Below are 22653 nucleotides of genomic sequence, written 5' to 3' on the forward strand. Positions count from 1 at the left end.
TGGTAACCAATTGGTAACAAGTTTATTCATTCTTCGTCGGGCAGATTTACAAAACGGGACAGAACATCACCACCCTACTATGACAAACAGCTTGGTCTTCATTTAAAATGTGAAAAGGCGAGACGGGGAGGAGAACAAGAGGCTCTTAGCAGTTTGGTCGCTTTCTTCTTCATCTGCTACACGCCTCGCTGGTGCACTGCAGAACAGAGAAAGGGACTTTGCCCAATTGTTTATTGCAAAAGAAATACTCAGCCCCCTTCCTTCTCCCACCCCTGTGCAATGCCTGGTATATTTAGCATCTTCAGATTTAAAACGCCATCTGTTTTTCTGTCTCAACTTCGCTAAAAATTGTTCTGTGACCTGCATTAAGTCATCACAGGGTTTCACCACCTAATTTTGAAGAGCCTAAGTTTTCAATTGCACATTTGCTAGAGTCGTCATCAGATTCAAGAAGCCTCCATTTACAGGGGAGTATAGGAAGTTGCCTTATACCAAGATGGGGCCACGGGCCTACTAGCTCAGTACTTTCTGTCGCAGGGATGGGGTACAAATGTAAGAACTTTGCAATTGGATCAGACCAATGGGCTCAGCCAGTCCAGCATCCCGTGGGAAGGAAAGCCTGCCAGCAGAACCCAAGGATAACAGCACGCTCCCCTTCTGTCCTCCTTCATAGCAAGTGGTATTAAGAGCTTTACTGGCTCTGACAGAGGAGATAGCATGTAGTCCTTGTGGCTAGTAACCTTATTCTCCAACGATTTGTCCCCTTGTCATCTTAAAGCTGTCCAAGTTGGCAATCATCACTACACCTTGTGGGAGTGAGTTCCATAGTTTAACCAGGCACTGTGTGAAGAAGTAATTTCTTCTGTCTGAATCTTTCAACTTCATTGAATGTCCATTAGTTCTAATGTTATGGGAGAGGGAGGAGGGGGGAACTGTTTTGCACTTACTCTACACAATTATTTCCTTGGCATCTGATGGAAGGGCCAGACAATAAAATAAACATATCTAAATAAAAACAAAACCAGAGAAAGACAAAGCAAATGCAGAGCCCTCTCTCAAAGGTAGCTCTTAACCCTTGTCTCAACCAGAAAATGGTGGACCCTCCCAGCTCTCACCTGGGAGTTTTCCTTTCTTCTCACAGCCTCTCACCCTGGGAAGTCTTCCCTGCCTACACCTCGCATCATTTTAAAACACTCCTGGGCAGCTCAAATCAGCAGAGCATAGGACTCTTAATCTTAGGGTTGTGGGTTCGAGTCCCACATTGGACAAAATATTCCTGCATTGCATGGGGTTGGACTAGATGCCTCTTCTGGTCCCTATGATTTCATGATCACATTGCCTCAAATTCGACTTTTCCCTAACCTAAGAAGCCTATACTGTTCTAGCTTTTCCTCACAGGGGATTTACCCCATCCGCTTGATCAGCTCGGTGGCCCTTTCTTTTGAACATTTCCCAGCCCTGCAGTATCCTTTCTGAGGTGAGTCAACCAGAACTGTACACAGTACTCCAAATGCATCCGTCCTGTAAATTTGTATGACGAAGTGCCAGTTCAGGACAAACGGATGTACTTCTTTCACACAGCACGTAGTTAAACTACGGGACTCTCTGCCACAAGATACATAGGGTTACCTTTTCCCAGTCCAAGGGCCACAATCCTGTGTGGGCAACCTTTCCAGGGCAACAAGCTCATGGTGGGTGGGACCAGAGGCAGGAGCATAGTTTGAGAAACCTTTCTGCCAGGCATATACACTCTAAAGGAGAGAGTACAGAAAGGCTGGTAATGGGGGGGGGGGCAGAGGCCAGGGGAAGAGGTGCAGAGGGCCTCAATTGGCTCCACCTCTGGACTACTGGTTTCATATGCTGTCCCCAAAGTCTTTGGAAGAAGGGTAGGAACCAAGGATGATCTCTAAGACAGACAGCTTCTCACCTGAGGCTTTGCTCCCTCTTCTACATTTGCAGAGATCCCAAGGGCAGCGACGATAGACTCCAAGGGAAGGTAGTCACCAGGGGACTCCTGCGCAGAATACAAAAGCAGATTCTCCCCTCCTGGAATGAGAGGGGAAAGATAGATAAGAGGTAACCAGGTACTAGCTGTGGAACGCTGTGTCTCAGCCCCTGCTTTGCATGTAGAAGGTCCCAGGTTCAATTCCTGGCATCTCCAAGTAGGGCTGGGAGAGAGTCCTGTTTCTGCATTTGACCCACCTCCATCAGGCACCTCCTGCCCCCGAACTATGCCAGCTATTCAATAGAGGAACAACTCTAGAAACTGGTGCCCTCCCATCAGATGTAAAAGAAATGAACAACTATCTGACTTTTAGAAGACATCTGAAGGCAGCCCTGTTTAGGGAAGATTTTAATATTTGATGAATTATTGTATTTTAATCTTTTGTAAGCCGCCCAGAGTGGCTGAGGAAACCCAGCCAGATGGGCGGGGTATAACTAATAATAATAATAATAATAATAAATAATAATAATAAATAAATTTATGAGTTATACCCCGCCCATCTGGCTGGGTTTCCTCAGCCACTCCTCAGCCAAATTTATTTATTAAAGAAGCTAAGACTTGTCTAGTGTGGGTGGCAGTAGCTCTCCCATAATTTTTTATCGATTTTCATGCAATTTTTAAAAAATCTATTCAGTTTCAATACATTCACATTTTGACCTCCCATCCTTATTTCCATGATGTTTCTGTTCAAATCCTTTATCTGCTGCCTCAAATGTAATACTTATTTCTATAACATATATCCTACATCACATTCCTTTATCATTCTCATTCCTTTGCTTACATTTCCAGTCCTGCCTACAATTTCGTTTGACTATAATGTCCGAAAAGGGTCTCAACTCTTCCACAAACATTTCGTCTTTTTTTGTCTTATTTTTGCCATCTCCATATAGTCCAATAGTTTTAGAGTCCCACTCCTTCGTTGGAACTTCTTTCATTTCTGCACAAACGGAATTCTCGCCGTGGTAGCAGCATACATAAACAACTTTAGACCAACTTTTTTGAGCCCCACGCCATTATTCCCAAAAGAAATGTTTCAGGCTTTTTTGGAGGGTGACTATTTTAACCATCTTTTTCAATTCATCATGTATCACTTCCCAAAAGCCTGTTGCTTTTTTACAACTCCACCATATATGAAAAAATGGCCCTTCAGACTTCTGCATTTCCAACATTTACTTGATACAGTCTTGTACATCTTGGCCAGTTTATTAGTTGTTAAATACCATCTGTATATCATTTCCCAATAGTTTTCCTTTAACATGTAACAGGCTAGACTGGTGATTGGGAGCAGCCGCCGAGGCCACATAACACTGGTCTTGAAAGACCTACATTGGCTCCCAATATGTTTCCGAGCACAATTCAAAGTGTTGGTGCTGACCTTTAAAGCCCTAAACGGCCTCAGTCCAGTATACCTGAAGGAGCGTCTCCACCCCCATCATTCTACCCGTACACTGAGGTCCCATGCCGAGGGCCTTCTGGCGGTTCCCTCACTGCAAGAAGCCAAGTTACAGGGAACCAGGAAGAGGGCCTTCTCAGTAGTGGCTCCCGCCCTGTGGAATGCCCTCCCACCAAATGTCAAAGGAATAAACTACTATCTGACGTTTAGAAGACATCTGAAGTTTTTTAATGACTGATGTTTTAATGTATTTTTAATCTCCTGTTGGAAACTGCCCAGAGTGGCTGGGAAAACCCAGCCAGATAGGCTGGGTAGAAGTAATAACTTATTGTTCTTGTTATTATTAAATTTAATATCTACTCTCCACAACTTTTCCCTAGCAGCAGCTCTCCAGAGTTTCAGGCAAAATTATTCTCCCAGCCCTACGTGCAGGCATTGGAGATTGAACCTTAAACCTTTTGCATGCAAATCAGATGTTCTACCACCGAGCTAAATCACTTCCCCAAAACAAGCTAATGTTATACATTTTCTAAGCAGTTTATGTTGTCTTTGCAGTGTTCAAAAAACCAATCCCCATTAACAGAAATTGAGCCAGGGCCGTGGAAGGTTGCCCCCTTACCTTGGCCAACTATCAGCGTCCCACCACTCTGCAGAAGATCTCCAGAAAAGTTGCCTTGAATACCAGCGGCATTTGCCTGCAGGGGGGTGGGGAGGAAAAGAAGATCAAAGCCCAGGCCCCAATCCCCACCCATTAAAGAGGCTTTTTCAGAAGTTACCCAGCATCCTCCAAGTGCCGCTAGAGGCCAAGTCTAAGGACAACCCTTCAGATTTCTGGTGGGTCCCTAGCTCAACGGCGAGGCCAAATGCTGGGGCAGAAGTTTCAGCTGGAACATTTTCCAGTGCTTTTTGGAGACCATTTAAATGCAATGTTTGAAGGGGGCTCACAATGGGAAGAAGCAGCTTGTTCCCCACCCCGAAATCCTTAAACATACGTTTTGCCAGCACAGCAAATCAGAAAAGTGACACACACACTTGGACTTGGTGTTTTGGGAATTGCCAATAAGGCTTTGAACAGGGATGCCAAGCCTCAAGCCCAGGAGTCCAATCTGGCCCTCATGGCCTTTCCATCAGGCCCCTGGGGCTTTCCCAAGCTACACCCTAGACCCACCCTGCTTTGTATCCTCCTTGAGAGCTGTCTGGAGGGGACCACAAATTCACCGCAGCTAGTGCAAAGAATGCAGGCTAGGCGGACCGCGGTCCTTCAATTTCATGTAGGGCATCATCCAATGTAACTAACAACCCCCAGGGATGTCAAACTGTTCCTCTGTTAGCAACAGTCTTCACCAACTGACCTTTGTGATGACCTGTCGGACAGGCTTCCCCAGAGCTGCAGGGACTATACTTAAGGCATTGTACCTAAGAGGAGGAAGGCAAATCAAAACATTAGGGACACAGGTGGAACGTTATTTTCAAGAGTGGTGGCTTTGTAGGCAGAAGGTCCCAGGTTCAATCCTAAGAATCTCTAGATAGGGCTGGGAACGCCCTCTGTCTGCAGTGCTGTAGAGTCAGTGTAGACCAGTGTTTCTCAAACTTGGGTCTCCAGCTGTTGTTGAACTACAACACCCATCATCCCTAGCTAGCAGGACCAGCGGTCAGGGATGATGGGAGTTGTAGTCCAGCAACAGCTGGAGACCCAAGTTTGAGAAACACTGGCATAGACAGTTTTGAGCTAGATGGACCAATGGTCTGACTCTGTCTAAGGTCACATCCGGTGTTCTTAAGACCACATGCCCCAGCTTTTGGTATGGAGGTTTGTGCGAATGGCATCCTGAAATTCTCTACCTGGTTCAGCGGCTGGAGAAATTGAGAAGGGGTGGCATTTTGCCAAATGTCTCCAGAAGGAGGAGATGATATCTAGGTTTCTCGGGGTGGGGCTCGCCATTAGCAGTGGTAAGGACAGTTTTATTTTCTGGTGCTGTTGCAAGTGCAGAAACTGTGTTGAGAGCATGGCTACTATTTTGCAACCTCCACAACGCTCTGGACCTAGCATTATTCCAACATGTTTGTGGGGAGAGGGGAGGTAGACGCCACAGAAAAAAAGAAAGAAAAAAGTGCAGAATATTCTTGCGTGGGTGAAGGACTGAGTATGCAGTGTAAGTATGCATAGAGTGCTAACCTTTGCATGAGTAGCTCCACCCACTTTTGCCTCTGGCCCCTCCCACCACTGGTGCACGGTCCCTGGAAGGTTGCCCAGAAGGAAATGTGGCCCTCAGTCTGAAAAAAGATGCCTTACATCATCAAGGAGGAAAGAGCCAGACACCTTTTTAAAACCCCAAAGCTCACATTTCACAGAAATGGCCTGAGTTACCTGAGGGGCAAGGAGAAGAGCCACAGACCCTTGCCGAGGTTAAACTGTGCAGAATCTCAAGGTCACAGGTTCAATCCCCGTGTGGGACAGCTGCATATTCCTGCATTGCAGGGGGTTGGGCTAGATGATCCTCAGGGTCCCTTTGAACTCTACAATTCTATGATTCTATGGCACTATGGCCATGATCCAAAGCATAGTAGTTAATAGGGAGGCAAATGCTCGATTCTTATGACCCACCTTATTTTAGTGATTGTAAGATGTTTGAAACTGTTTTCAATGTTGTGTTTTAATGTCGTAACCTGCCCTGGGACCTCACGGTGGGTAACTAATAAGAACAATAATGCTCAATGGGACTTTCCAAGTCCACAACACACATGCTAAAAATGCAACAAACCTTTTGAACCCGAGATCTTGGTAGCACTGTTTGGTTTCATCCAGATAGAGTTCTGAAAGAAAACTAGAAGTTACTCAATACAAATACTAACATTTCCTGCCACCTAAAAGCCTGGAGGAGCATCCAATGTTACTCCTACTCAGGGTAGACCCATTGGAATTAATGGAGATGACTAACTGCTGCCAGGCTGCCTCAGTGGGAAAGAGATAATAAACAGGTCCATTCTATCTGCTTTCCTGAAAGTCCAGTTCCATCAGTCATCTCCTATCCCCTGAACTGTTTCTATGCCAGCTGCTCATTACAAGAGCTACTATTTAAGAACTGGTACCTGGGGTTTTTTTTTGTTTCCTCTTCCCTCCCTGTCCCCTTCTCCTTTTCTGTCATTTTTTTCAGATTGTAAGCCTGTAGGCAAGGGCTGTTTTGTTTTACCGGCAGTACGTAAGCCCCCCCTGGCACTCTTTTTCAGCTGAAGAATGAGGCATAAATGCTTTAAATAAAAATAAACAACTTAGGTCTATTGATTTCAAGTTAAGCTTAGCTGGATGCAAGCCACTGCATCTGTTGGGCTCAGTTTATACCTTAGGCTTCTTTGTCTCAAAAGACAGGAGAGAGTCATGACGGCATCCACCTTTCAAGAAATACGAAGTCAACACGATTTCACCCAAGATGAACCTTCCCAGATATTGTTGGACTCCAACTCCCACCATCCCCAGTTCAGAGAGGCTGATGGGAGCTGGAGTTCCAACAAGATCCAAAGGGCACCATTCTTACACATAAGTTAAGACTAAAAACACACAAAACTGCTCCATATAATTTTAATGTGGGGTGGAGGTTTCCAGCATCCTTGCACAGGTCTAGCAAGGCAGATACTGCTCACACAGAGGATGATTGGCTTGACAGTCAGACTTCTGCATTCTTGCTTTGAGCTGAGGTGGGCAGGGGTGGCCGGCAGTTAGCTTGGTGGGTTGTAAGCCAAGCCTTCCCTATATGAGTGGTGAGTTAGTAGAAGCTTATGTAATCGAGATGGAAAGGATATCTGCTGCCACAGCATCCCTGACTGCCTAGCCAGCCAACCTCTGCTGACAACATCCTCAATTGGCTAGCCATCCAACCTTTGCTTGCAGCATTCCTGATTGGTTGTACCAATCTGCTTCCACACATCTCCAAACAAAGGAGACACCTTGTGCTCGGCTATCAAACAGCACCCCACAAAAGGTCTCTCTCCCCCTTCCTTCATGGGGCTCCTATGATCCAAGACCTACCTCCCGCAAAGTAATTTCCCTCCAGAAACTCCTGCAGGCCCAGGCTTTCTGGCGCAACACCTATTAAGCGGACACCGTTACTCTCCAGCACCTCTCTCAGCTTGCTGGTTTCCTTGGCAATCCAGCGGCACACCTGGCACCCGAGGCGGCGCAAGAACAGCACTACGCAAGGACAGTCCCTCCAAATGCTCCTCAGCTCCACCACCTGGAAAAACCAGACAAGATCATAAGAGTTGCTGCCCACACAAGATTCCTTCTTGTGGAACATGATGAGGCTTGAATGCCCAGCAAGAGAGCTATTGGATAATATAATAAAGTGGGCATAACAGAGGCTTGATCCTTATTTTTTTGCAGAGCCAGATTTCTCAGACACCTGAGAAATGTAGGGAGATGTCTTCTACCAAGTCCATCTAACACAGTATTGTTGATTCTGGCTTACTCCAGAAGTTTCTGGACTACAAATCCCATCATCCTGGCCCTCTAGTAGTTTCTGAACTACAACTCCCATCATCCTGTCCATTGGCCATTCTTGCTGAGGATGATGAGAGTTGGAGTCCAGTAACATCTGAAGAGCATCATGGTTGGCCTACGTTGACTAGCTGTGGCTCTTCAGAGCTTTAGTCCAGGCATCCCCAAACTGCGGCCCTCCAGATGTTTTGGCCTACAACTCCCATGATCCCTAGCTAACAGGACCATTGGTCAGGGAAGATGGGAATTGTAGTCCAAAACATCTGGAGGGCCGAAGTTTGGGGATGCCTGCTTTTAGTCTATCCCAGTCCTACCTGGAGCTCCCAGCACTGAACCTTACATGCAAAGCAGATATTCTTTCCCTGGAACCCTTGGCCTGAAGGTACATAGGGAGCTGCCTTGTGCAGGGACCCACTTTGCCTCTCTTGCTCCATGTTGTCTACTCACTGACAAGACAGCAGATCAGCATGGACTGATTCCAGGGAATGAACCTAGTACCTTCTGCATCCAAAGCATGTACCAAGCTGTTGAGCCTCAGCCTCACAATTAAAGAGGAAAAAACCAAAGGCTTCATGTGGAAGGTGCCGCTTAAACTAAGGTTTATATGCAGAACCTTTGGCTCTCCAAATATTGTTGGACTACAGCTCCCATCAGCCCCAGCAAGCATGGCCAATGGTCAGTAACGTCTTAAGGGTATCCAGCGCCGTGGTTCAAGAATCCTCCGGCGCCCCACCCCACGGCGGCAGTAGCGCGCGGCTGAGGAGCAGAGATGGAGGATGGCGGAGCCTGGACGTCGCGCACCACCTTGCACAGGGCTAGCCTGGGCGCAGAGCCCACCTCCCGCAGAGGGGGCCGCTCGGCCTCCCGCCCTGGACCGGCCCCTCCTTGGCGCCTCCCTCCAGCAGCCGCTCTGGGACGCGACGGTAGCGCGCGGCCATTGAGCTTCCTCCATGAAGCAGAATCAGCGAGACTCCTGCCTAGAGTGGCAGCAGGCACGTGGTGCCACTCTAGGCAGGAGTCTCGCTGATTCTGCTTCATGGAGGAAGCTCAATGGCTGCGCACTACTGCCACCGTGGGGGGTGGGGGAGCGCCGGCAGCAGCTGCTCCCAGACACCAGCCGTTTGGCGCCCCTTCCGCGCCCCTGGTGGCCAGGCGTCCTGGCGCCTTGCACCACCCAGCCCGGGCCTAGAGACGGCCTTGCCAATGGTCAGGGATGATGGCAAATGTAGTCCGAAATTTGGAGGGGAAAGGGTTCCCCACTTGGACACCATCTGTGACATAGGTAGTGTCACAGCATGGAAAGGGGTGCAACAAGGACTTTGACAGGTGGGCAGGACAAGCCACCTGCCCATCATCGCCTGGGGTCCCCACAACATCAGGTGGGTGACATGTGGGTTCTCCCTGCCGCCTGTCAACGTTGGCCCCCAGTGGTCAGGACAGAGCAGAATCAGGCTTGCAGTATCGTCGTTTTGAAAGGTAGCCCAAGCTTTAGACTGAAAGAGTGGGAAGGTAATTGCTGGGATGCTGTGTTGACGAACTGTTAAATCCTGACAACGGCAGCTCAAGCAACAGCCTGGCAGATGGTCAAAGCATGATTCACAGGACCAGTCCTACAAAACTCTGATGTAACAGGCAGGAGTGTCCCCAGATGGATTTCACATGCAATGTTTTATTTAGTGGTGACCAAGGAAGGCCAGGCTGAGGAATGCACAGGTCTTGGCATATGCAGGGCTTTGCCCAGGTGCCAATCAGCTGGTAGATGGTGCCTGCGTGTCTCTTTCAGTCGAGTCCCATCTTCATCAGCTCTGCACCTGGCATGTCAGGTATAAAAAGGTAAAGGACCTCTGACAGTTAAGTCCAGTTGCGAATGACTCTGGGATTGCGGTGCTCATTTCGCTTTACTGGCCGAGGGAGCAGGCGTTTGTCCGCAGACAGTTTTTCTGGGTCATGTGGCCAGCATGACTAAGCCGCTTCTGGTGAAGCCAGAGCAGCGCACGGAAACGCTGTTTACCTTCCTGCCGGAGCTGTACCTATTTATCTATTTGCACTTGACATGCTTTCGAACTGCTAGGTTGGCAGGAGCTGGGACCGAGCAATGGGAGCTCACCCCATCGTGGGGATTCGAACTGCCGACCTTCCGATCGGCAAGCCCTAGGCTCAGTGGTTTAGACCACAGCACCATCCGCATCCCTATAGGTATAGGTATAGGGCAGGAATAATGGCTTGGCAAAACAACAACAACCAGCCAGCGTTTCCGTGCGCTGCTCTGGTTTCGCCAGAAGGGCTTAGTCATGCCCAACATCCTGAGACCATTTTATTTGTGCCAATTTTACCATCTCATCTAAAGTCTCTCTATATAACAAAATGTTATATACTTTCTTCAGTAATTTGGTGTTTCTCTCCACAATTATATTTGTGTGTGGTTTTTAAATAGTTTTGCCAATTTTGGCTGCGTTCTGTCCAGTTTTTATATATACCACATAGATCAAAGGGATAAAAACGGGGGGAAATGAATTCAAGCTGAAAGCCTTTGCTGATGATTTAGATGGTACATTTTTCATGTATGGTGGGAATGCAAGAAGGTTAAAGAATATTGGGAAATGATATATAATGAATTGGAAAAAATGTTGAAAAAAACCTTTGTTAAAAAACCAGAATCTTTCCTGCTCAGAATTTTAGATCATGATATAAGAGAGGGAAACTGGAGATTGTTTATGTATGCAACAACAGCAGCAAGAATTTTATTACCACAAGTATGGAAAATAGAGAAAATGCCAACAAGGAAGAATAGCAAGCCAAGCTTATGGACTACGTGGAACTGGCTAAGCTGACAGAGAGGATACATGAGAGAGACAATATCGATTTCAAAAAGGAGTGGGAACCATTTATAAACTATATAAAAAGACAGTATAAACATTTGGACCCATTGGCAGGTTTTGACTAAACTTTCACAACTATATTAGAGGTAAAACCAGCAGGGTATATAATTTGTTTAATAAATCAATACAGAAATATGGGGGAAGCCAAAGAGGGGGGAGGGGAGAAATATGGATATATGAATTGTTCAAGATTTGTGGAAATTTTGTTGTTATAGTTTGAAATTTCAATACTGTAAAAAATATTTTTTAAAAAACCAAACTAATAGAATAATTAAAATACAGATAAAATCTGTAAAACTTTCACAACAAATAAGCTTGCTGAAATAATGAAGTTTCCAGCAGGGGTCAAACTCAGTATAGCATAAGCTTATACCAGCGCGATACTGTGAATTAAAGTTATCTCAGTCTCTATTCCTTCTCTATGGCCCCTAGAGCAATCCTAAACACACTTATCTAAAAGTAAACCCCACTTAACTAGCAGGGCATAATCCTGAATCAAGACAGATAGGGTTGCATTATTAACCGAACACAACACGTTGTTTTAGAACTATCATTCACAAAGCTCAGAGTTCAGATCTCACCCATTACATGGCAAGCTTCTCTCAGCCCTACAATCACTCACCACAGAAGTTTCTGAAATATGGGAATAAAACTAATTGGCCCTTAGGACTGTTGGTGAGTCAGACCACACAACCCGCCAGAGTGCAGAATAATGAGGAATAGCTAGTTTGCTAAAAATAAAATAAAAGATGTCATCTCATTCCAGAACAGCTAGCTAACCTGCAGATACCGTACAACGCAAACCTGACTAGAATATATATATATATATGTTTCCAGTTCTCGCAAGCTATCACAGCCTCCTTTCCTCTTCTGGAGGAAATATCAGAAAGCAACAAAATTAAGCCACCCCCTGCAGAGTGGACCTGCTTCAAACCCTCTCCACGATCCGCTTCCATCACTGCTCCCCGCCCCCTTAAAGCAAAGAGCATGTCAGTTCTGCGCTGAAGACGCCCAAAGACAACGCACAACAACCTCTTAGATTGGAAGTTGGAAACGAATAGCTCAGTAGGTTAGCTAGTTAAACCAGAGTTCAGCGGCAGAGCTCATGCCTTTTGCATGCAAAGGTTCTGGGTTCAACCCCCCAGGACCTCTCGTTAAAAAGGATCAAGCAGCAGCAGAAGAGACGACGACAGCGTTTCTCCCAGGACACTTGAGGGGCGAACAGGCTGGCTGAGCGTAAGGCAGCTTTCTATGCAAAGAGCTTTTGGAATATCTACTGTAGGCAGTTACAAAACCACAACGATTTCCATGCAGGTAGCTGAGAATTTCAAGAGACTCGCCAGATCTCACCGCTTGCTATGCAGCTGCGGAATTACAAAATCGTAACACACACGCCCGGCGGCCCCGCCGTCTTATGTAAAGGGTCTCACCTCCCCACTGACTGCATGCTTCAGCGTGTTGGCTCCCACTTTGGCTAAATCCACCGCCATCTCTGCTCTTCTTAAACTGCACCCTTCTCCCTGTCTCGCGCTCCCTTTCCCTTTATGGGCTCTGCGTCAGCTGATAGAAAAGCCACGCCCCCTGGCTTCTACAAGCCTCCCTCCTCCAGGACTCCTTATGCATATGCATAACCTGGGCGGAGCCAACCAGCAGCTCCAGGCAGGGGGAGGCGATATCTTCACCCACGAAGAGGAACATGTAGATACTGTATTAAGAAGCATCTGGTGGCGGCAGAAAGTGCTGTGCTAGCTGCATGTTGAAAGCTGAGCAGGGGCAGAAGCGCGTTAGCAGGGCAAATAACAGGACGTGCTATTCTGAGGTGCTGGGAACTGTAGTCTAAGTCCCTTGCAGAACTACAATTCCCAGCACCCTTATCAAACTACAGTTCCCAGGGTTTTCTGGGGAAAGTAATGTAGAAGCATAGAACCATAGACTTAGAAGGGATTCTGAGGGTCATAGTTTACCGGTAACTGCCTGCAATGCAGGAATCTCAACCATACACAACAGCAAACTTTGCTTTAAAACCACCCAGGAACTTTAATGACATGGGGTGGGTGTGCCCAACAACAGTGGCAGTGGTGGCGACTTCTGGGTAGAAGTCCAGAAGCTGGGGCACACAGTCATAGAGGAGGTAAAGGTAAAGGGACCCCTGACCATTAGGTCCAGTCGTGACCGACTCTGGGGTTGCGCGCTCATCTCGCATTATTGGCCGAGGGAGCCGGCGTATAGCTTCCAGGTCATGTGGCCAGCATGACAAAGCCGCTTCTGGCAAACCAGAGCAGCACATGGAAACGCCGTTTACCTTCCCGCTGTAGCGGTTCCTATTTATCTACTTGCATTTTGATGTGCTTTCGAACTGCTAGGTTGGCAGGAGCTGGGACCAAGCAACGGGAGCTCACCCCGTCACAGGGATTCGAACCGCCGACCTTCTGATCAGCAAGCCCTAGGCTCAGTGGTTTAACCCACAGCACCACCTGGGTTCCCTCATAGAGGAGGTGCAATCCTTTAGATACAGTCATCAAATGGCTGGGTAAAGGGGAATGTTATTAGGGACACAGTTTAGTGCTGTATGTTGAGTCAGACCATTGGCACTCACTGGCAGCAGAGTTTCAGACAGGGTTCTCTGCCAGCCCATCTTGTAGATGCTGAAGATGGAGCCACTGGGCTGCTGCTCTTTTCTCTGGGATTGTGTGTGTGTGACAGGCCTGGTTAGTAACTCAGTTCCTCCTGAAAGTTAATAATGTGGGTGACAGGCGCACCTCAGCAGGGAGGGTATTCCACAAATGGGGAGCCACTGCCAGGAAGGCCCTGTTGTGGGTCAATGCTAACCAGCTAGCACTCACCAGCAGCACCAATAACAGGACACTGTCAATTCCCATGGTGTCTTGGCAGGAACTGTGTGTGTGTGTGTGTGTGTGTGTGTGTGTGTTAGGTCAAGGGGAACAGTGCTGTAATATGCCTGAGGAAGGTTATTTAAAAGGTGCTTTTTCTGGTCTATTTTAGTTTATGGGGAGCAATAAAGCACAATGATCTGCCAGATGCTCAGTAGGAACCTCTGTTGCCTGGCAACAGCTTCGACTTTAGCAGGTACCTATGTATGACAGCCCCCAGGAGGGAGGAGGTCAGTTACTCAGTTACTTAGCCAGGGTTATCCCATTTTTCCAATCTTAAATTCAGTTCTCCACATTTCTGCAGCAATTTGTGGTTGATTGGTTTTTAATATCCTCCTGAAAACTCATCAGCATTTCAGTGCAAGTTTCTTCCACTCTATTCTGCCTGGGTCAAACTCTGCCTGGACTACACCTTTGAGGACTCCTCTGACTCTACAATTCTCTTAATAAACTCATTTTCGTACATAGTTTTGACTAAGGCAGATATTTTTGCTAGCAATTGCTCCTAATATAATGCATTTTAGTATGTTACTTTCACTAATAGGTTATTTTTTCCGCACACTTTCCTCTGATGTATACATTCTTGTAAACATTGCTTGGCTGGAGAACTGCTTTGCAAAATTCAGATACGTGGAAATTTCAAAGGTTCTCGTCATGTTTTGGAATGTGCAAATTTGATAGAATTGGCTTTACATGTAAATGAATTGAATTTCTCCCCCATCCCTGTCTCCAACTCAGTCTCTTCATTACTGACAATGGCTTTACTCTGAGTAGGTCTAACATTGGATACAACCCAAGTGTTCTCATCCTGGTAGCTAAATAGGAATCTGGGCAAACAGAATACTCAAGATTACCATTAAAAGAACATGAAGCTGTCTTTCCCAGAGGTATCGTAACCACACAGAAAATGTGAATCAAGTTGTAGTAGTTGTTTTTTCTTTAAAAAAAGACTAATTTACTTCAAATTACAATATATTTTTTTACAAAATAAGAAGAAATGGTATAAAAGCAAAAAACAGGCAAAAAAGTCACAATAATGGTAGTTTTAATAAGTAAAGACACAGACTGTGCACGCAACATACATCTAAACCATATTTAAAACACATTTGCCCCTCCCCAGTAATCATAGGAACTATAGTTTATCCTCATGGATCTATAATTTCCAGTACCCTTAACCACAGTAGACCCACAACTTACACAGTGATTACATTCTGGGAATAGCTGAAAAAGTCATAATTGTGTATAGTCAAATTGCATTGGGTTCAATGGCAGGAGGGATTGCCAAAGTTTTTTCCCCGGGTGCCCACCCCATTTCCAACCCCATTTCATTTCAATTCATTTCCAAGTGCATAAAACTGAATGTGCACAAGTTAAATGTACGTAAGTTGCAGGTCTACTGTGCAGTGTCCCAGGCATCTTGGGGCAGGGAGAAAAGTGTTTTGCAGTGGTACCTCACAAGACGAATGCCTCGCGCAATGAAAAACTCGCAAGACAAAAGCGTTTTGCGATGATTTTGGTGACTCACAAGACGAAGTTTTTTGGCGGTTTTTGTTTGTTTGTTTTTTGTTTTTTGCTGCAGCAAACCGTGCTTCGCAAGATGAAATTATCGCAGGACGAAGCGACTCGCGGAACGAATTACTTTAGTCTTCCGAGGCACTACTGTATATGCATGGCGTGTTTGCAGCAATCATCACATTTCAAAAAGACTTCAAAGGAGTGTGCTTTCCCTTGCAAAATCTTGCCAACATTATTATTATGGTGTCGCCATTCTTAAGGAGCTTTCCTGGTGCTTAGTGAGGGAGGTGCTAATGGAAGGAACCAAACCCTGTACAATTTATGTCACAGAACTTATACCCCTAGGCTCATATGTATCAGCAATAATTCGCATTTCAAAGTCTTTACTCATCATTCCAATGTTGAGAAGTATGGTTGATCATTAACAAGTGGCAGTTGAAGCATTATGGATGGGAAGATGGGAAGGACCCTTTAGAAGGCACTTTGATCTGTTGTCAGGATCTTTGCAGCCACTGTGCTTCCAGGAAAGGGCAAAGTCCACCCAGAAGTGCTTTGCCTTAGGCCCATCCCAAAGGCATGAGACTTCTTTGAACATAAGAAGAGCCCAGCTGGATCAGACCAAAGGCCATCTAGATTCTGCCCTCAAAGTAGTCAACCATACATCTATGGCTACACCTCATACCTTCAAGATCAGATACAGTAGGCCTCTGAATACCAGTTCATTGATAGCAATAGGTAAGCAATAGGCATCCCATCCTGATTTGTTTGTGCAGCGCTTACACATCTTTCCTGTGAATCAGTTGTTCCTCCCACACATTCCAATGCATTTCCTTGTGATTTCCTAACCACAAAAGTCTCTCTCTGTTGTTGTTTTTTTAAGTGCACCTGGGCAACTGAATGCTTGAATCCACTTTAACTGAGCGAGCCTAAATTTCAGGTTTGCACTTGACCTCTTTCTGCAAAATAGTGATCATATGACAGCACCATGGGGGAAAGTGCCGAGATCTTGTGACCTCCTTAATGCATTAGCTTCTGATCTGTAACCAAGGGCAATTCAATTCATTTTTTTTATTATTACAGCAAAAGCCAGCAATACAGAATATCATAATTCCAAACAAATGAAAATCAGCAATAACATCACCAGAAATAAAACAATTACACAAAAGGAATTTGCAATGTGTCATTCAATAGAAGGGATTTACGTTTCTTGATAGCTAAAGTGCAGAATTTAGCCACGTCATATGACACTGGGCTTGAGGAATCTTCCAGAAGGAATTTTCGTAAGAGTTCGGGGGGGGGGGGGGAATTCCAAATAATATTGCAAGGGTGTAAATTTTGATAAAAGGGGTAAAATAAGTCGAGCTCATTCCTTGATCATCCAAATGTCAAGGACCAAATGGAGCAAGCAGCATGCAGACCTAGTGGTGGGACGAAAATATCCTTAAATAAGAGACATGGGGGAATGATCAACGGTCTTCAATGTCTGTATACTAATGCACAGAGCATGGGAAATAAACAAGATGAACTTGAGCTCTTGGTACAGCAAACTAAATATGACATAATAGGCATCACTGAAACCTGGTGGGATGAGTCTCATGACTGGAATGTAGTAATAGAGGGATACAATCTATTTAAGAGAAATAGACCAAACAGGAAAGGAGGAGGAGTAGCTTTATATGTTAGGGATATGTATACCTGTGAAGAGATCCAGGATTTAAAACTTCAAAGCCAAATTGAGAGTATCTGGGTCAAAATTAAGGGAGAGAAAAACAACAGTGATCTCATTGTGGGAGTTTACTATAGATCCCCAAGCCAAACTGAGGACACAGATGATGCCTTCCTGGAACAGATGGCCAAGCATTCCAAAGGAAGTGAGATAGTAGTAATGGGGGATTTCAACTATCCTGATATTTGTTGGATGTCAAACTCAGCCAAGAGCATAAGGTCGAACAGATTCCTCACTGGCCTTGCAGACAACTTCATTGTCCAGAAAGTGGGAGAAGCAACAAGAGGATCAGCCATTTTAGATCTGGTCCTAACCAATAGTGATGACTTGGTTAGTGGGGTAGAAGTGGCAGGATCATTAGGTGGGAGTGACCATGCTCTTCTGGAGTTTATTATCCAGCGGAAAGGAGCAACCAAGCACACTAAGGTCCAAATTCTAAACTTTAAGAAAGCCGACTTCAGAAAACTTAGGGAAACGCTGGGTGAAATCCCATGGACAGTAATACTAAAAGGGAAGGGAGTTCATGATGGTTGGGAGTTTGTTAAAAGGGAGATATTAAAAGCACAACTTCAGGCAATACCAATGAGACGGAAACATGGAAGGTGCCTAAAGAAGCCAGGCTGGCTATCTAAAGAACTTTTGACTGAGTTAAGATTTAAAAGGGATATGTACAAAAAATGGAAAAGGGGGGAAATCTCCAGAGAGGAATTCAAACATATAGCCAGCACGTGTAGAGACAAAGTCAGAAAAGCTAAAGCACAGAATGAACTCAGGCTCGCCAGAGAGGTTAAAAGCAACAAAAAGGGCTTTTATGGGTATGTCCGTAGCAAAAGGAAAAACAAGGAAACAGTGGGGTCACTCAGAGGAGAAGATGGTGAAATGCAAACAGGGGACAGAGAAAGGGCAGAACTCCTCAATGCCTTCTTTGCCTCAGTCTTCTCCAAGAAAGAAAACAACGCCCGACCTGAAGAATATGGAGCAGATGATTCAGCAGGGGAAACACAGCCCAGAATAAGTAAGGAGGTAGTACAAGAATACTTGGCTAGTTTAGATGTATTCAAGTCTCCAGGGCCAGATGAACTACATCCAAGAGTATTAAAAGAACTGGCAGAGGTGATTTCAGAACCACTGGCAATAATCTTTGAAAATTCCTGGAGAACAGGCGAAGTTCCAGCAGACTGGAGGAGGGCAAATGTTGTCCCTATTTTCAAAAAGGGGAAAAGAGAGGACCCAAACAATTACCGCCCAGTCAGCCTGACATCAATACCAGGAAAGATTCTAGAGCAGATCATTAAGCAAACAGTATGTGAGCACCTAGAAAGAAACTCTGTGATCACTAAAAGTCAGCATGGGTTCCTGAAAAATAAGTCATGTCAGACTAATCTGATCTCATTTTTTGACAGAATTACAAGCCTGGTAGATGAAGGGAACGCTGTGGATGTAGCCTATCTTGATTTCAGCAAGGCCTTTGACAAGGTGCCCCATGATATTCTTGTAAAGAAGCTGGTAAAATGTGGGCTAGACAATGCTACCATTCAGTGGATTTGTAGCTGGATTACTGACCGAACCCAAAGGGTGCTCATCAATGGCTCCTCCTCATCCTGGAGAGTAGTGACTAGTGGGGTGCCACAGGGTTCTGTCTTGGGCCCAGTCTTGTTCAACATCTTTATCAATGACTTGGATGATGGGCTTGAGGGAATCCTGAGCAAGTTTGCAGATGACACCAAGTTGGGAGGGGTGGCTAACACCCCAGAGGACAGGATCACACTTCAGAATGACCTTAACAGATTAGACAACTGGGCCAAAGCAAACAAGATGAATTTTAACAAGGAGAAATGTAAAGTACTACACTTGGGCAAAAAAAATGAAAGGCACAAATACAGGATGGGAGACACCTGGCTTGAGAGCAGTACATGTGAAAAGGATCTAGGAGTTTTGGTTGACCACAAACTTGACATGAGTCAGCAGTGTGATGCAGCAGCTAAAAAAGCCAATGCAATTCTGGGCTGCATCAATAGGAGTATAGCATCTAGATCAAGGGAAGTAATAGTACCACTGTATTCTGCTCTGGTCAGACCTCACCTGGAGTATTGTGTCCAGTTCTGGGCACCACAGTTCAAGAAGGATACTGATAAGCTGGAACGTGTCCAGAAGAGGGCAACCAAAATGGTCAAAGGCCTGGAAACGATGCCTTATGAGGAACGGCTTAGGGAGCTGGGTATGTTTAGCCTGGAGAAGAGAAGGTTAAGGGGTGATATGATAACCATGTTCAAATATATCAAAGGATGTCATATAGAGGAGGGAGAAAGGTTGTTTTCTGCTGCTCCAGAGAAGCGGACACGGAGCAACGGATTCAAACTACAAGAAAGAAAATTCCACCTAAACATTAGGAAGAACTTCCTGACAGTAAGAGCTGTTCGGCAGTGGAATTTGCTGCCAAGGAGTGTGGTGGAGTCTCCTTCTTTGGAGGTCTTTAAGCAGAGGCTTGACAGCCATCTGTCAGGAATGCTTTGATGGTGTTTCCTGCTTGGCAGGGGGTTGGACTGGATGGCCCTTGTGGTCTCTTCCAACTCTATGATTCTATGATTCACTATAAAGTTCACAAAATGAAAGAATGTGAGTCACAGATTCTACCTTGTTAGACATGCAAGGGCAAAGGCGCTCATGAATTGGTACCTGCATAAATTTACCACCAAGGGCAATTCAAGGTGATGAGTATCTATTAGGGTGATGACTTTTTTACAACCTCATTTCCCTGTATCATAATTTGATGAGCTTTAATGAAAGATTAGATGAAATCTTACTTTCAAAGAGATTTGATTAAAAAACCTCACGCACAAAATGATTTAAAAAATTTTATTTATCAGTTTTTTGACCATTTTTTAAGTCACTGTAAGCAGATATAAAATTGAACCCAAGCTTTAGAGTCACATATATACAACATTATATAGGGTCATCAAACACACAAGAAAGCTTTTTTTAGCTGCAGTAACAGTATAGACGCCGCTAGAGGACGATGTTTTGCTACCTCTCCTGTAGGTTCTTTTCCCAGCATGTCCGGCAGGATCTGCTGGCTGAATTTTGATGTCCCAAAAAGGGGCTTTTACCTTGTGCAGGTGTGACATTTGTATACCCTATGTTGCTAAGAACATTCCCCATTGTGGAATGTGGTGTTGTGTCCAAATTTGATACAAAATATATATAGAATTGTTAGTACAATTTTATGAAATAGTAAAACGGCATACAAAAAAAATTAAAAACGGTTTGTGCATAACCTTTTTAAATATTTCAATGGAATATACGTCATTTTAGTCATTAATAGGCAAAAGTTCATCCATTTGTGCTACAGGAAATAATTTTTGAGAAAAAAATGAAAAAGTCATCACCCTAGTATCTATTCTATAGTTTAGAAATTGTTGGTTTGCTCTACATTTGGACACGCCTTAAGATATTGTCACCAAATTTTGCACAAAGGTTCCTGAGTTCCAACAGCAGGTTTTCCTTTACATCTGGATACAACTGGGCGCTGTTTGGATCAAGAAGATGCACTCAGTCTTGCTAAACTGCACTGATTTTTCCTGCTTTCTTAGAATTCCCAAGGAAAGCCAAGCATGAGGCTGCTATTTCCCTAGTATCCTAAATGACTTGGGACCAAATTCCTTGAAGAACCATCTTCCTCTCTTATGTGAATCTGCCCAGCTTTTTGGGAATGGCACTTGTGTCCTTCTTGCATGTGCCATTGGCATGACAAGACCTGAGAGGGCATCCCATGCAGTGGTGCCTCATATGGGAAAGGGCCATGGCTCAGTGGTAGAGCACCTGCTTTGCATGCCGAAGGTCCTAGGTTCAATCCCCAGCATCTCCAGGTAAGGCTGGGAGATACCCATACCAGAAATCAATGTAGGCAACACTGAGCTAGATGGACCAACGGTCTGACTCAGTCCAAAGCATCTTCCTATGTGGAACTCCCTGCCTCAGGAACTTGAGTTACCTTATTCCTTATTTGTACTCTACAGTTAGCTGAAAACATGCCTTCTTAAACTTAACTGGGAGTGCCATTCTTTCATTTGATGTTTCATCTGTTTTGGCTGCTGTTTTCATAGAACCAAAGCTCATCTAATCCAACCCCCTGCAATTCAGGAATCTCCACTAAATCCTACAAGATAGATGGCTACCTGTCACAGTGGCCGGAGTAGGCTACTTCAGAGTAACGACGCTACGCAGCTCTGCATTTTATTCTTTTATTGGTGCTGCGTATTTACAGTGCTGAAGTCATTGCTATTTACACGGAGTGATGTGGTCAGTCGGTATCAGAACCTCCGAATGACTTTTGGCGCGTCTTTCCCCAACACAAAAGCCTTGGAAGCCCCATCCTCTTGCCCCTCCTCTTTCTGCGTAATTCCGGAGTTGGGGGGATGGGTCTCCCCCCCTTACTTGCCCCTTCCTGTCCCACCTGGGACCCTGGCTCCGCTACCTTGCCTGAGCCTCGGACCCGACTTCCTGCTTCCCCACTGGAATCGGAGCTCCCTCTGCTTTCCCCTGTGGTCGGTGATGGGCTTGAACTCAGGAGGGGAGGGACTTCGCGATATCCCCTGTCCCTCACATCCACCCCCCTCCCAAGCTCCCCTTCTCCCCTCCCCAGGTCCCCCCCAGGTGTCGGTGACGACTGGAAGCCTAAGAACTCAGTGCTTTCCGAGCCCGTTGGTGTGAACACCTCCGCCCAGTCCTGCGAGGCCCCCCCTTCCGCCTGGGAGGACTGGAATCCCAAAAAGTCCGTGGCGTCCGAGCTGGTGGGGGTAAAAATGTGCTGCCAATCTGCTTCTGCCTCTGACTGGGTGGATCTCGGTGACACCCATACCTCGTCTCCCGATTCCTCAAACTCCGCTTCCCAGCGCCATGGTGAGCTGCTCTCCCGTGCCTCCTCCTCCTCCCCCTCCCTTTCCATGTGCCAGGGCTTGGGTCTGTGGGGAAAGAGGGCGTGAAATTCTTCCACCAAGAATTCCTCCTGTATCTGAGTGGCTGGGACCCATTCATTCTGGGATGGTGGAGCGTCCTCCCATGCCATGAGGTACTCCAGGCCCCCCACCCCTCTCCGTGAATCAAGGATGGCCGTGGCTTCATTTAGTTGCTCCCTGCCTCCCCTCTCCCCCCCTCCCTCGGGGGTTTGTTCGCTGTCTCGGAGCCTGCTGCTTTCCCTGTACGGCGACAGCAGCGATCTATGAAACACTGGATGCACCCTCATTTCCTCTGGCAGTGCCAGCCTGTATGCCACCGGGTTGACCTGTTGCGTGACCGTGAAGGGGCCCAGCCGTCTGGGTGCCAGCTTTTTGCACCTCCCTCTGGTGGGAAGGCCCTCCGAGGACAACCAAACCTTGTCCCCCACCCTGATGACCTCCCCTTGTCGCCTGTGGCGATCTGCCCCCTTTTTGTACGCTTCCTTGGCCCTCTCCAAGTGTTCTCTGAGCTGCTGGTGCACCGTCTCCAGTTCCTCTGCCCAATCCTCAGCCTGTGGGCCCTCCTCCTCCTCCTCCCCCTCCCTCTCTGGGAAAGATCTGAGGTCGCGCCCGTAATTGGCCTTAAAGGGCGACACCCCTGTGGAGACGTGCACCGCATTGTTGTAGGCAAATTCTGCCAGTGGCAGGCGATCCACCCAGTCTGTTTGCCGCTGGCTGACGTAGCATCTCAGGTACTGCTGCAGAATGGCGTTGACCCTCTCCGCCTGTCCGTTGGTCTGCGGGTGTCTAGCCGTCGA

At 46.2% G+C, this 22653-nt stretch overlaps 2 protein-coding genes across 3 annotated transcripts in view; both read right to left on the bottom strand.

Moving 5' to 3' along the window:
* On the bottom strand, nt 1-12333 carry PRXL2B (peroxiredoxin like 2B). The gene is made up of 7 exons (XM_035120873.2): nt 12200-12333; nt 7423-7627; nt 6161-6212; nt 4751-4814; nt 4018-4093; nt 1928-2046; nt 1-196 (listed from the first exon to the last, which is right to left on the bottom strand). Exons 1-7 carry the CDS (start codon nt 12257-12259, stop codon nt 170-172), a joined length of 603 nt encoding a protein of 200 aa, XP_034976764.2. The 5' UTR covers nt 12260-12333; the 3' UTR covers nt 1-169.
* A 7196-nt stretch (nt 12334-19529) lies between these two features.
* TNFRSF14 (TNF receptor superfamily member 14) overlaps nt 19530-22653 on the bottom strand; it is a 28840-nt gene continuing 25716 nt past the window's right edge. For both annotated transcript variants that reach the window (XM_060276179.1, XM_060276178.1), the window contains exon 9: nt 19530-21076. The gene's annotated coding sequence lies outside the window, so the exon portion shown is untranslated. The remainder of the gene's footprint in view (nt 21077-22653) is intronic.

The sequence above is a fragment of the Zootoca vivipara genome, chromosome 6 (genome assembly GCF_963506605.1).
Source record: "Zootoca vivipara chromosome 6, rZooViv1.1, whole genome shotgun sequence".
NCBI lineage: Eukaryota > Metazoa > Chordata > Lepidosauria > Squamata > Lacertidae > Zootoca > Zootoca vivipara.